We start from the raw sequence: 14,270 nt of genomic DNA on the forward strand, positions 1-14,270 counted from the left end.
CACACCTATGCTGTGTCGATGCACGATATGTCGAAGCCTCTGCACACTCAAAATGTGATGCATTGATATACCAGACTCGCAATGCATGACACCCTGATGCAAGGCTACATCAGCACACAACCTATGATGCACTATGCAACGATTCAAGTCATGCCGACATACTTGATGCATCTTGACTTTTTGATGCAGTAATGTGTTCTCCATATTATGTCCTGATGTACTCGATGCAGGCCACAATGTATTTGACTCATACATCACTCTGTGATGTCCCTGGACTTTCCTTGAGCATACAACCTAAAATAAACTCACGATCCTTGACATCGTCCAGAGATTCTGCATTACCTTCCTGTGACCCGAGATGGTTGCCTACACAAAAATTTACTAGCCATCCAAGATTTGCAGGATAAGGAGTAAGAGTACCCTTACCTCCTTTATTGGTGAGATGGTTAACACCCCCAAGGTTGATAGCAGAAGGTCTTTAATTACAAACATTGGACCCTATCTGTTTGATAGTGCCACTGTCCATCATACTGCAAAAACCTGTTCTAGTTTCAGAAGAAGGTGTTTCTCTGCTAACCCCAGTCCAAAGGACGCAGCAGACCTATGACCATGTTGCAGGGTTAGTGAGAAATTTCTTCACCTCATAGGAACATAAAATTTGCCATACTGGGTCAGAACAAAGGTCCATCCAGCCCAGTAACCCTTTTCCAACAGTGACTAATCCAGGTCACAAGTATCTGGCAGGATCCCAAGGGGTAGATAATTCCAAGCTGCTTATCCCAAGAATAAGCAGTGGATTTCTGCAACTCTACCTTAATAATGGTAATTGACTTTTCTTCTAGGAACTTGTCCAAATAGCTCCTTTACAAAAGAGACAGATGGAGTACTCTAACCCTCTAATCAACTATTGCTTCAGCGATTCCTTAGCTGGAGTCCCACACTCACCTGGTAGGGGGGTGTTCATGATCAGAACCTCATTTTAGATGATCTTCATCAACACATTCTGTTGCAGCTGAGTCTACTTATTCAGAGACAATAGACCAAGCCACTCCTCTGAAACCGCAACCAGAGGAATGTTCTTCTTTCCCCTCTTCATCATTGGTGTCCTGCCTAAGTGAGCCACTACTCTTAATATCAAATGAGGAGTCCACTGAAATACCAAAGGATCCTCTGCAGTTACATCAAATTATGTAAGCTACTTGATTAAGGGTAGTAATCCCTATGCCTTCTGTTAGAGGTAATAGCTGCCACTCCATGCTGGTTACCCCCATACACAATTTTCTTAATTTCCAACTCTAGCCTTTAGGGACACACAGTGTTTATCCCATGCCTCTTTGATTTTGTTTACTGGTTTTGTCTTCATCACCTCTTCTGGAAGGGCATTCCAGGCATTCACCATCCTCTCTGTGAAGAAATATTTCCTGACATTAGTTCTGAATCTTCCCCCCTGAAGTTTCATATTGTGACTCCTAGTTCTACTGTTTGCTTTCCAATGGAAAAAGTTCAAGGAATATGCATCATTTAAACCTTTCAGGTATGTGTGAAGGTCTGTATCATATCTCCCCTTCACCTCCTGTTTTCCATGGTATATATATTCAGATCCATCAGCTTCTCCTCATAAGTCTTCCGATAACAGACCCCACACCATTTTGGTCACCCTTCTCTGGACCACCTCCGTCCTGTCTCTGTCATTTTTGAGATACGATCTCTAGAACGGAACACAGTTCTTCAGATGATGCCTCAGCGGAGGACCTGTACAAGGAAATTATCACCTTCTTTTTCTTACTGGTTATTTCTCTCTATGCAGCCCAGCATTCTTCTAGTTTTAGCCATCACCTTGTCACGTTACTTTGCCACAAAAGAGCATCTTGATTCAAACAGAGAATCAAGTTGCCATCTTGTATATGTCAACAATGGAGGAGGAACAGGGTCATAGCTTCTGTACCAGGCAGAGCTGAAAATCTGGAACTGGACAGAGCATCACCAGGCATCTCTGCATGGAGCATATCTATCAGGTGTTTACAAAATTCTAGCGGATCAGCACAGTAAATTGTTTCAACCTCATGTATCATATCTCCATTTCACCTCCTGTTTTCCATGGTATATATATTCAGATCCTTCAGCTTCTCATCAGTCAGTGAACAAACTGTTCAACTTCTGGGTCTACCGACAGGGGACCTCTTTGCCTCACAGCAAGATGCAAAACTAAATCAATTTTACTCTATTTTTCCAAGCAATCTGACTAGCATAAGATGCTTTTTTTTTTCCTCCTTGATTGGGGATAAAGCCTCATGTACACTTTTCCACCGATACCACTCATTGTAAAGATAATACAGAAAGCTCTTCAAGATTGAGCCTGCCTGTTCCTAATAGTGCCTGCATGTCCCAGACAATTTTGGTATGTGTATCTCATCAAGCTTTCCAGCAATCTTACCATACCTCTGTGTCAGAACTTGCTTTTTCAAGTTGACAGGATGCTCTTTCATCCCAATCTTACAGCCCTCAACCTCACAGCATGGATACTGAACACTCAATTTTTGCCAGTCTTATTTGCCATTAGTGATCGAAGCCATATAGATTTCCCCTAGGAAGCCTTTAACCAGGAAAAACTATCTTCAAATGAAAAAGATTTTCCATATGGTGCCAACAAGATGATTCTGATCCCTTCTCATGTGAGCCCCTGCAACTTTTGCTATACTTGCTTTTCCTATCTAATTCAGGCCTCACCACTGCCTCAGTGAGAATATATCTGAGCACCATTGCAGTTTACCATAGTTTATTGGAAAACAAACCAATCTCCATGCATCCGCTCATATCGTTTTATAAGAGGACTCTGGAATGTCAGATCCTCATTACAGAAACTACCTGTTCTGTGGGACATTAGTGTTGTACCCTCTCTATTGAATCAGCCTCCTTTCAAGCCATTGCAGTCAGCTTCTTTAAAGTTGGCAACGTTAGAAAAGTACTTTCCAAGTTAACAACTTTAAAGAAGAGTTGGTGAACTCCAGGCCCTTATCCACTACTCACCATATCTGCAGTTCTATCACAACAAGATGGTTCTTTATATTTACCCAAAGTTTCTACTGAAAATAGTCACAGCCTTCCATATTAATCAATCTGTGATACTTTCAACTTTCTTCCCAAGGCCGCATGTGCATGAAAGAGAAAAAGCCCTCCATACTCTGGATTGTAAAAGGGCCTTGGCATATTACAAATGACATACTCAATCTAATCATCAGGCTAATCAGCTTTTCTTCTCATATGATCCTAACTGACTTGGAGTAGAGGTTGCCAAACAAACTTTTTCCATAGCTGAATGCATACATCACTGCTGTGTCCTAGTGCGATTTCAACTTACATATTCAGTCAAAGCTCATCGGATGCGAGCTATGGCTTCCTCTATTGCTCATCTCTTAACAAGAACCTGCAAAATTATGACGTGGTCATCAGTCCACATTTTGTTATCCCATTATTGTCTTGATACCATCCCAAAGACTGACAGTTTTGAACAAACATTTTTGTGCAATCTGTTCTTCCTATAGTCCACTCTCCATGGTGAAGTCTGGGTTGCTTACAAGTAATTGCTCTGCTGCAACCGTTAGTTTGGAACTCCCCTTATGTAATGGCTAATTCGGCCTGCTTATCAACAGAAAAATCATGTTTAACCATATAATACCTGCCCACTCCCTGGAGAGTCAACTACATAGTAGTTAAATTTAGCTCTGTTACTGACTGAGGAGGCTCAAGAGGCAGTGCCTCCATGGGAACTCCTTCACATGCTCAGTACAGCTAAAAGCTGTACAGCTGGGAGAGACAAGTCTGTCTGGTGCTGCCGGATGTCACCCATATTTATTGGCTAATTCATCCTGCTATCTACAGAAAACAGTTTACGGTAAGCAAACTTGCTTTATTTATTGAATAGTGTATTCTTTCCTGCAGAGGCAGTGTACATAGCCCCTGGTGTGTGAGAATGGGTGTGGGGGACAGGGAGTTTGACAGGGTGTCTGGATTTAGGGTCCATGATGCAGATTTCCAGAAAAAGCCTTGGGAATGGCCTCTGGCCAAGGGCTGTTACTGCAATAGCTGGACTGAGTAAATTGAAAGGAGATATAAAATAGGAGAAAAAAAGATCCCTGAGTAGTTGCAAATGAAGGCTTATGGTACTAGATCCCAGCTCTAGTTCTGAGCTGGAAGCCCAAAGGAGCAGGAAAAAAACTGTCCTCTCAAAAAGTGTTTTATTTTTAACTTTTTATTTAAGATTCAAATAATTTCACTTTTTTTTCCTCTTTCCTTTTCAGGTTGAATGCACATTTTGAGGTAAACCTAGATTGTTCAGTCTCTCGAGCAGAAATTTACTCTGAGTACCTTTCAACTTGCAGTAAATTAGCTCGAGGTGGAATCCTAACATCAACTGGATTTTATAAATGTCTTAGGTAGGTTGATAGTCTGTTTATAAATATTATTGGAAAACCTGGAAAAGAAATCATTGATATTTTTCTGCTTTTTTGTAATACACATACTGTTAAATTGAAGGGAAAAATATTTAGAATACATGGACACCAACTAAAATTTTGAAGAGCCAGAGAGAAAATCTTTTATTCTTAGGGGTTTTTGTTTTGGGGGGGGAGGGGGGGTTTAAGCTATTTTTGGCTAGTTTTTGGTTTGTTTGGGTTTTTTTGCCTTATTTTTGTCTTTTTGGCTGCTTCCTCCTCTGCTCAGACCTATCTCCTTCCCATTCCTTCCAATTTCTCTCCCCATCCCTTTCCCTTCAGTTTCTTCTTTCTCCAACATCTGTCCTTCCTCTTCTTCCCTCTCTGACCCTCTAGCCTCTTTTCTTCTGTGCAGCCAAGGGGCAGGGAGCAATCCCAGTTCACTGTAGCTGCACTGTGGCTGCAGCTCTTCCGAATCCTAGGCCACAGAGGCTTCTTTCAATCCCAGGCAGATACCAGGTGCTGATTTTTAGGTGCTGTGGTCCCTCAGATATTTCCACCAACTCTGTTAATATATGAATGGAGATCTGTGTTTGGAAATGTCAGCTTCACATACTTTCCTGTTGAAAGTTAATGCTTTTTAAAAAACGTTTTCTAGGTACCATACATTTGAAGTGATTCATCGAATGAACTCTGTTGGCTCTGATTTTCTTAATTTAGTTAATTTCTCTGAAGACAAGTGTATTTGCCAGTCTCACATGGGGGTGATATCATCATGTTCAGTGGTCATTGGATCAGACTTAGTAAATGCAAAGGGAAAATAATCCCAACTACCCTTAAACTCATACAGTTTAAACTATCCTTTTACTTATTTTTAACCTTTCTTTTTGCATTAAAAATCTTAAATTACTCAACGGTTATGAAGTGGTGATTGGATGCATACGAGAGGTTTCTTCAAAGGGTTGGTAAAACACTTCTCAGCATAAAATGTGCTTTGTTTGTCAAATTCTATCATTGAGTCCACCATTTCTGAATGTTCTGGTGTAGAGAGAGAGGGAAAAGTGTTGAGCAAAGTCCCAGAAGCATCACCACATTCTACAGTCAGATAGAGACACATCCAAGTCACAGGAAGTATTAATAGTTTGTTGTAGGGAAACCCACGTCTAGTATCATTTTTCTGCCTTTTGTCCTATCAGCAATGTAGAAGTCACAAAATATTTAGCAATAGTTGCAGCATTCTTAGGTATACTGAGATCCATGTTTTTCCTTACTTGGATGGATGGCTATTCAAGGGCACTTCTCAGACAGAAGCAGGCAAATCTATGTAAAAAAAAAACCATCTGGGCGCTGGGGTTACAAGAATTTATCATTAATGTCCCAGATCTAATCTAAGTTCATTACCTCAGTTGAAATTTATAGGGGGCTCTACTAGATATATCTCAAGCCATGGCTTTCCTGCTTGACAGAAGGAACTCGGATACAATGTCCACAGTGGAGGAAGTGATGCAAAATTAGGAGATGTCAGCCTGGACAATATTGAAAATGTTCGACTTTATAGCCTCAACATTCCATGTCATACCAAAGGCACATTTATGAATTGAGCTCCCAATGTACCTTAAAGTCTCAGTAGAATCAAGGAACTCGAGGACTTCAGGGCAGTCCTAGAGAAGCTCAAACTTTGTCTTGGTGGCTTTCCCATTCCGATTTGACTAAGGGCATGCCTTTCCAAATTCAACTTCATTTAATTGTCCTTACTATAGATGCACACACAGGCTCTCTAGTCCCTCCAGGAGAAAAGTTTCCACTTTCTGGAGTTAATTGCAGTAGTAATTTTCTGCTATAATAGGCAAGTAAGGACTGGATCTCACCATCTGTTTTCAGAAGCTTCCAGACTGTGACATTGAATTGGGCTCTCTGAAAGGGACAACTTATCTGGCCATATGGAAAATACTGTGCCAGGCAAGCTGGGTCACAGCTGCATGCTCATGAGTAGTCTCTGAGTAAGAATGTAGCAAACAGCATGTTTCTTCAGGGATGTGGAGGGGGACACTTGAAAACTGTTTGCAACAGATCAGAATAGGAAGAAGGCAGCATTCTGCTCCAGATGGAGGTCAAAAAGTAGACTAATGGTGGATGTCTTCTCCCCATATTGGGGAAAGAGACTCCTGTACATATTTGCTCAAAAAACACTGGTGGCCAAAATCTTAGTAAAATTCTGAAGAAATTTATGGGGTTTGAAAATCATAGCACCTTCTTGGAGGAGACATTTGGTGTCCAATTTTTCTGGATTAACCATAGGAAACTATTGGACTCTTTTCTATTGGACTCTAGTTCATATGATGCAGTATCCAGGAATGTTAATTCACCCTAATCTCTTGCCCCAAAGGGAGAGGAGGATGTTTGAGAGATACCCACATCGGAAATGTCTTTGATTGTGATGATCCAGAGGAGCTAAAGCAAATCACTATGAAAATGGAAGATGTAACAGAGCAAATTGACAAGCTAAAGAGTAAAAAATCACCAGAACTAAATGGTATCCACCCCAGAGATCTCAAAGATCTCAAATATGAAATGGAGGACCTGTTACATGTAATCTGTAACCTGTCACTAAAAATAGCCATGGTACTTGAGGACTGGAGAGTAACCAATGTAACACCAGAGGTGTTCTGCGCAATTACAGACTAGTGAGCTTGACATGAGTGCCAGGCAAAATGGCACTGGCTATATGGGTAGATATAGCCTAATGGGGAAGAGCCAACATGGATTTTGAAAAAGGAAGTCTTGCCTAACCAATCCTCCAAATTTTTTCAAGGTATTAATATAGTGTATTTACATTTTTAGGAGGCATTTTGCAAAGTCCTTCATGAGGGACTCTTTAGGAAATTAAAAAGTGATGAGATATAGGAGATGGTGTCTTATAGTGGATTGATAAGTGGTTAAAAGACAAGAAACTGAAAGTAGGACCAAATGATTTGTTTTCCCAGTGGTAAAAGGTTGATGGTGGAATGCCCCAGTAATCTGTACGGTGACCAGTGCTGGTTAACATATTCATAAATAATCTGGAAAAGGGAGCAACAAGTGAGGTGATTAGATTTTCAGATATAAAATTATTTTGCATTGTTAATACAAAAGCAGATTGTGAGGAACTACAGAAGGACCTTGCAAGACTAGGAGGCTGGGCATCTAAATGGTAGATTAAATTTAATTTGGACAAGTGCAAAGTGATGCATCTAGGGGAAGAATCCTAAATATAGATACGCAGTTCTGGGTTCCGTATTGAGTCACCACCCAGGAAAAGGATCTTGAAGCCCTTGTGGGCAATATGTTGAAATCCTCAGCTCAGTGTGCAGTGCTGGTCACAAAAGCAAATAGAAAATTAGAAATGATTTAGACTGGAAAATAAAAAGGAGAATATCATCATATCTCTATATTGGTCCATGGTGCTACTGGACTTTGAGTATTGCATACTGTTCGTTCAAAAAAGATGGAGCGGAATGCAAAAAGGTACAGAGCAGGGCAACAAAAATGATAAAAGAGAATAGAATGAAGAAAGGCTAAACAGGTCAGTGCTCTTCATCTTGGAAAAAAGCTGACTGAGATGGGATATGATAGGAAACTGGTATTTATCTTTTCAAATAGCACTAAGACTAGGGGACACTCTATAAAGCTTACAAGTAGCAAATTTAAAAGAAATTGGCGAAAGTATTTGTTTTACTCAACTCATAATCAAGCTGTGGAATTTGTTGCCGATGGACATAGTCAAGGCATGTAGTAGAGCCTGATTTAAAAGCGACCTCAAAAATTTCTTGGAGGAAAAGTTCATAAAGCATTATTAGCCAGGTAGGTTTGGGAAAGCCACCAGTTAGTTATCCCTGGGAGTGAGCAACAGGAAATTAATCGGTCAGTGACAAGATGCTGGGCTCTATAGAATTTTGGTCTGACTCAGTATGGTACATCTTATATTCTTATGATGTTGAAGGGAAGTGATATGCTCTATGGTCTCTCCATAAAATGTGTCAAGTACTTCTGGCCTGTAAGAAATCTTGCTTCACCAGAGGATCATATGAATGTAAATTGAGGAAATTTGCATACTAGTGTGGTGGACATAATATAGTAAATGATGGCTGAAAAAGACCAATTAGCCCATCTAGTTTGTCTATTTATTCCTGTCCACATTGCAAGGATATATCCCAGCTGCTGGCCATAGAAGCTTGGCTCTCTCTATCCTGTTTTCGTCCTCATTAGTTCTCACTATCCTGGGCAGATAAGGTTACAAGACTCCATACTTAATCTAACACCCAGTCTCCCCACACATCTTACCCAACTTTTGTAATAATTTAAACAGCTACCCAAATTAGTGAAACAGTTGCCTAGGTTCTTGTGGTCTTGCTGACAATACTTGGCACCGCTAGCCTGCTGGCACTGATCCAGTTGATTTCTGGGGAATTATATCCTACCTGTTCCTACCCAGCTATCTTGTGGCCTGCAGTATCACCAGGTAGTGCTTCCTTTATCTACTCTTTCTTTTGTTCTTATCTCTTCCTTTGACTCTGCTTATGAGGAAGCGAAGAGTGGATTGTTTGCAATACTGCAATCTTCCAACCCTGTTCCTACCTTTTTCATTGATTATGATAACCAATAAAGACCATTAGGCCCATCTAGTCTGCCCATTTTCATTCCTGATCCTAGTGGATCTCTGCTTTCCCTTTTTCTTCTTTGCTACTAAGGATCCTCTTTGTTCCATGTTTTCTGGAATTCCAGTACCATTTTTTGTCTCTACCACTTTGATGGAGTGACACTTTTTTTCATGCAGAATATTTTCTGGTGTAGCATGTTGTTTCATACTGTCGTGTGTTATAGAACACTCTTCATTGAAAAAGAGTTGCAAGTCCCTAGATCCTTTTCCTGTCCCACACAAAAATTACTTGGTTATTTGACAACTTATCTAAGAATCTGGACACAAAATCAGCTCTTTTAAATACTTCTCAGTGCAGTGGACACTTATTACTATAATGTAGAATTAAGATCAATTTTTATGCAACCCTTAGTTGTGAGATTTATGCTGGGCTTGCTTTATTTTGAAGCCTCTCATCAAGCCACACATAATGTCATGGAACCTCAATATGGTTCTTAACTAGCTGATGAAAGCCACTTTTGAGCATCTGAATGTTTATGGGCTCAAGAACCTGACTTGGTCACATTTTTGTTGGCAATCACTTCAGCTTGTGTTGCTAGTTAACTCTAGGTCCTTGTGACATATCCACATTATACTAAATTTCATCACAGCAGGGGTGGTGCTATACAAGCATCCTAAATCCTTGCTTAAGATTGTGACAGATTTCTACCCTAACAGTCAGTCCTCATCCTGGCTTTTTCCCTAAGGCCAATCCGCCATTGAAAAGGTATTAACCCAAATGAATCTTTCCCTAAATACTAAAAAAAAACTGAAATCCTATACATCTCACCTAAATTAAGCAAGACAAAAGAGCTTGAAATTCAAGAAGCAGCCAAAAACTATCCCATCTCCCTAGAAGTACGAGATCTAGGGATTCTTATAGATTGCGAATTCTCTATGAAATCCTGCATTAAAAAAATCATAAACGATGGTTACTTCAAATTAAACATACTCAAAAGATTAAAACCCTTCCTATTCCCAAAAGACTTTACAACTGTTTTACAGGCACTTGTCTTATCAATATTAGACTACTGCAACTCACTATTCTTAGGCCTTCCCGCAAATATCACAAGACCATTGCAACTTCTGCAGAATTCTGCAGCTAGACTCTTGACAGGTACTAGAAGATCTGAACATATCACCCCAATATTAAAAGAACTTCATTGGCTGCCGGTCAAATACAGGGCCCAGCATAAAATCTTGTCACTAATTCACAAAACCCTCTACAATGAAAAAATTGAATGGCTAACCTCTTCACTTCACTTCCACACCCCCTCAAGAATCACCACATCAACCAGAACAGGGATGCTGCCAATTCCTTCCCCCAAAATTGCGCATCTAAATAATGTAAGAGAAAGAGCTATCTCTATTACTGGACCCCTACTATGGAACTCTATTCCACAGGAATTATGATTAGAAGCAGACATCAAATTATTTAAAAAGGGGATTAAAACTTGGCTTTTTAAACAAGCCTTCCAAGAGCTGTTAACATAATTATCTCACACTTCTGATTTTATACCAAGGTAATGTATATTTTTATTTTTGATTATACTATCTCTAATCTTACTATACTACCTCTCTAAGTGTTTAAATTTTGATTATTTAGCCTACTATTTAGTTTGCTATGTTACATTGTTTCATAATATAAATAATTATTTACTTCCTTTCTTCTTTGGAAATGCAAATATTTTTAAATGAATATTTAACTACTGTAAAACGATTTGATATGCTTGCATGAAAAGTCGGTATATAAAAATTATTAAATAAATAAATAATAAAAATTCCAATAAAGGTGAAAAAAATCCCACACAATTTGGATTGCAAAAGAACTGTCACCTTCTATGTGGAGAATACTGAAAACCATAGGCTTTATTTTTGTCCCAAAAAACCTGGGATTGAAGTGTTAACAAAGACATTAATTGTTAATGGATTGCATATTCTTCACTTATGCCCAAGCTGGTTTAAGCTTAGAAGGGTATGTGAAGACGCATAATATCAAGGCGATGGCTGCTTGATAGTCATCCTCAATAGAAAAAATGTGCAAAGCTGCAATATGGAGTTTGGGCCACGGATTCACATCCCATTATTGCGTAGATACAGACTCCCTATGTATAGGAGCTTTTGTTTCCAGGTTTTATTTTATTTTTCCTAGGAATTTCAATGTTATAGCATCAAATCAGTGGAGAAGTTAATTTTCAACACTATTTCTCCTGTTTGTCATAACAAAGTCATATTCTGTTTGTTTTTTTTTTATAACATTGAAATTTCCACAAAAAAAATACAATTAAAACTGAAAACAAATGTCCCCAACTTACTATACTACCTCTCTAAGGCCTGGATTTATCAAAATGCGGTAAGTACCTCATGCGATAGCATAAAACACGCCCATTTTGCTAATATAGCATTTATCGCAATTTGCGCTAATTACCTGTGCGAAGAGCTAAGTTAGTGCAAATTGCGATACCATTTTCAGATTCTGCGATAAGTGCCAGACCTGTTGTATTTCCTGAATTCAACCACAGGGGGACCATTGTTAATGGTGAGAGAAAGAGACAGACAGACAGACACTGGCCATAATATCATGGCCCATAGGGTACGTATGTGTATCCCTCTGGTAGGCCCACCTAGTAACTGGAGGTGGGGTTTAGGTAAGAGTGTAGGATTCTACGTGACACCTAAGAACAGAACAGTGGTCTCTTGTGAAGATTTGATGGCCTTCGGAGTGAGGAAACTCACTCCAAGATGAGATTTGGGCAAGGTTCTCTCAACCTAGCTTGATGGACTCTCTACCTGGGTAACATCAAGCTAGGTTGAGAGAATCTTGCCCAAATCTCATCTTGGAGTGAGTTTCCTCACTCCGAAGGTCATCAAATCTTCATGAGACCACTGTTCTGTTCGTTGGTGTCACGTACAATGTCAAAGTGGCCCCTAACCCCCTACACTCTTATCTAAACCCCACCTCGAGTTACTAGGTGGGCCTACCATAGGGATACAAATACCTACCTATGGGCCATGATATGGCCAGTCTCTCTCTCTCTCTCTCTCTCTCTCTCTGCTCTGGACCCGTCAATTCACCTGAAATAGGACATACAGGAGACATCACTAAGGACGATGAAACCTTATCGCACAGCCTAACGCAATCCAAAGAGGTGTAGTTAAAATCGGCGTTACGGCTGTACGATAGCTCTTCGCAGACAGGCTAACCCAGCCCACTCTCTGCCCCTAACTCCTCCTATTTTCTGAATTTGCATCGCACCATACGATATGGTGCTATCGCATGCGTTAAACACATTTTCGCATGCGTTAAGGGCCTATCTCATGCGTTAACCCCTTAACACGTGCGAAAACGCCTTATCGCAGTTTGATAAATGACCCCCTAAGTGTTAAAATTTTGATTATTTAGCCTACTATTTAGTTTGCTATGTTAATTATTTATATTATGAAACAATGTATTTACTTCCTTTCTTCTTTGGAAATGCAAATATTTTTAAATTAATATTTGCTAACTACTGTAAACCGATTTGATATGCTTGCATGAAAAGTCGGTATATAAAAATTATTAAATAAATAAATAAATAAATAAATATGTAATAGCAGGTTTGGGCAATTTCTTTTCCAGGGTCTTTTTGATGATTACAGCCCCAGTTCAGTCACCCTAGCACCCATTTAAAAAAAACGTGGGATTATCTTTAAAAAGTTAAAACAATCATTATCTAAGAAATATCAGCCATGTGATTGGGATTCCACTTGTCAATAAACGTATTAACAGGCCGATACAGTACAGTGCGCGCCAGTGGAGCGCACTGTTAACCCGCATTTGGACGCATGTTTTCGACGCGCTAGCTTGTAAGGGGTAAAGCTAGCGTGTTGAAAACGCGCGTCCAACTCCCCCCGAAACTAATAGCTCCCGCAACATGCAAATGCACGTTGATGGCCCTATTAGTTATTCCCGCACAATACAGAATGTAAAATGTGCAGCCAAGCCGCGCATTTTACTTTCAGAAATTAACGTCTGCCCAAAGGCTGGCGTTAATTTCTGCCGGCGCCAGGGAAGTGCACAGAAAAGCAGTAAAAACTGCTTTTCTGTGCACCCTCTGGCTTAATATCATGGCGATATTAAGTCGGAGGCCCAAAAAGTAAAAATTAAATAAAAATTAAAAATCGACCCGCGGGTCGGAAGACAGACGCTCAATTATGCCGGCGTCCGTTTTACGAACCCGTGGCTGTCAGCGGGTTTGAGAACCGACACCGGCAAAATTGAGTGTCAGCTGTCAATCCCGCTGACAGCCGCCGCTCCTGTCAAAAAGGAGGCGCTAGGGACGCGCTAGTGTCCCTAGCGCCTCCTTTTACCGTGGGCCCTAATTTGCATAGGCCACCCTCCTGAATCGCGTGCCCAGGAGAGTGGCCTGTCCGTGTGCCGGGAGAGCGGGCGCTCGCCCGCTCTCCCGCGCATTTTTCTGAATCTGCCTGTATGATATTGCAAGTAAAAGATGTCATATTTTTTTTTAGTTTATTTACCTTTATTTCCACACTCGTCTTCAGAGAAATAGCAGTTGCTTACCTATAAGTATTGTTCTCTTAAGACCGTGGAATCATCAGTCTCACATTCACTTCCATCTCCCTTTCTAGAGTTGATTTTTTTTTTAGTTAAGAACTACTCCTAGAAAGAAAGCATGTTGTGGGACTGATACAACACGAGAACTAACACGCATATTCAGAACTGTTTTACCAACACTTTGAAGAAAACTCCGGAAAGAATCCTGTCGACATAGTGTGGTGATGTCACTCATGTATAACTAATGATTCACTGTTTTGTAGAGAAAATCTTTTATAAGCTAACAGCTACACTTTCTTGTTTTTTCCATCTTACTGTAGTACATCAGTGTTCACTGTCATTTAGGTCTCTGTTATTGCTTAATCTTTTTGTAGACAAAGCACATGGGTTTATATGGGTACGTTTGCTTTGTTTCAATCGAAGTGGGAACTTTGATGTCCTATTCTGTCATGTAATGCATAGTATTCATAGTTTGTTTTATGATCTTTGTTTTTTGCATATGGCATAAAATATTTTTATATTGGGAGCCAAAATTAATAACTGGCTTAATAAAAATCTATTCTTCAGTTATATATATTCAAAGAAAATGGATATTTTCATTAATGTCCAC

General features: G+C 39.9%; 1 protein-coding gene across 1 annotated transcript in view; it reads left to right on the forward strand.

Annotated features, from left to right (window-relative positions):
• The window catches only part of ARID2 (AT-rich interaction domain 2), a 736,417-nt gene that overhangs the window by 425,735 nt on the left and 296,412 nt on the right, over nt 1-14,270 (forward strand). The window contains exon 13 of the mRNA XM_029615213.1: nt 4,299-4,433. Coding sequence (XP_029471073.1) covers nt 4,299-4,433 — 135 coding nt within the window. The remainder of the gene's footprint in view (nt 1-4,298; nt 4,434-14,270) is intronic.

This window comes from Rhinatrema bivittatum, chromosome 9, assembly GCF_901001135.1.
Source record: "Rhinatrema bivittatum chromosome 9, aRhiBiv1.1, whole genome shotgun sequence".
In the NCBI taxonomy this organism is placed as follows: Eukaryota; Metazoa; Chordata; class Amphibia; order Gymnophiona; family Rhinatrematidae; genus Rhinatrema; species Rhinatrema bivittatum.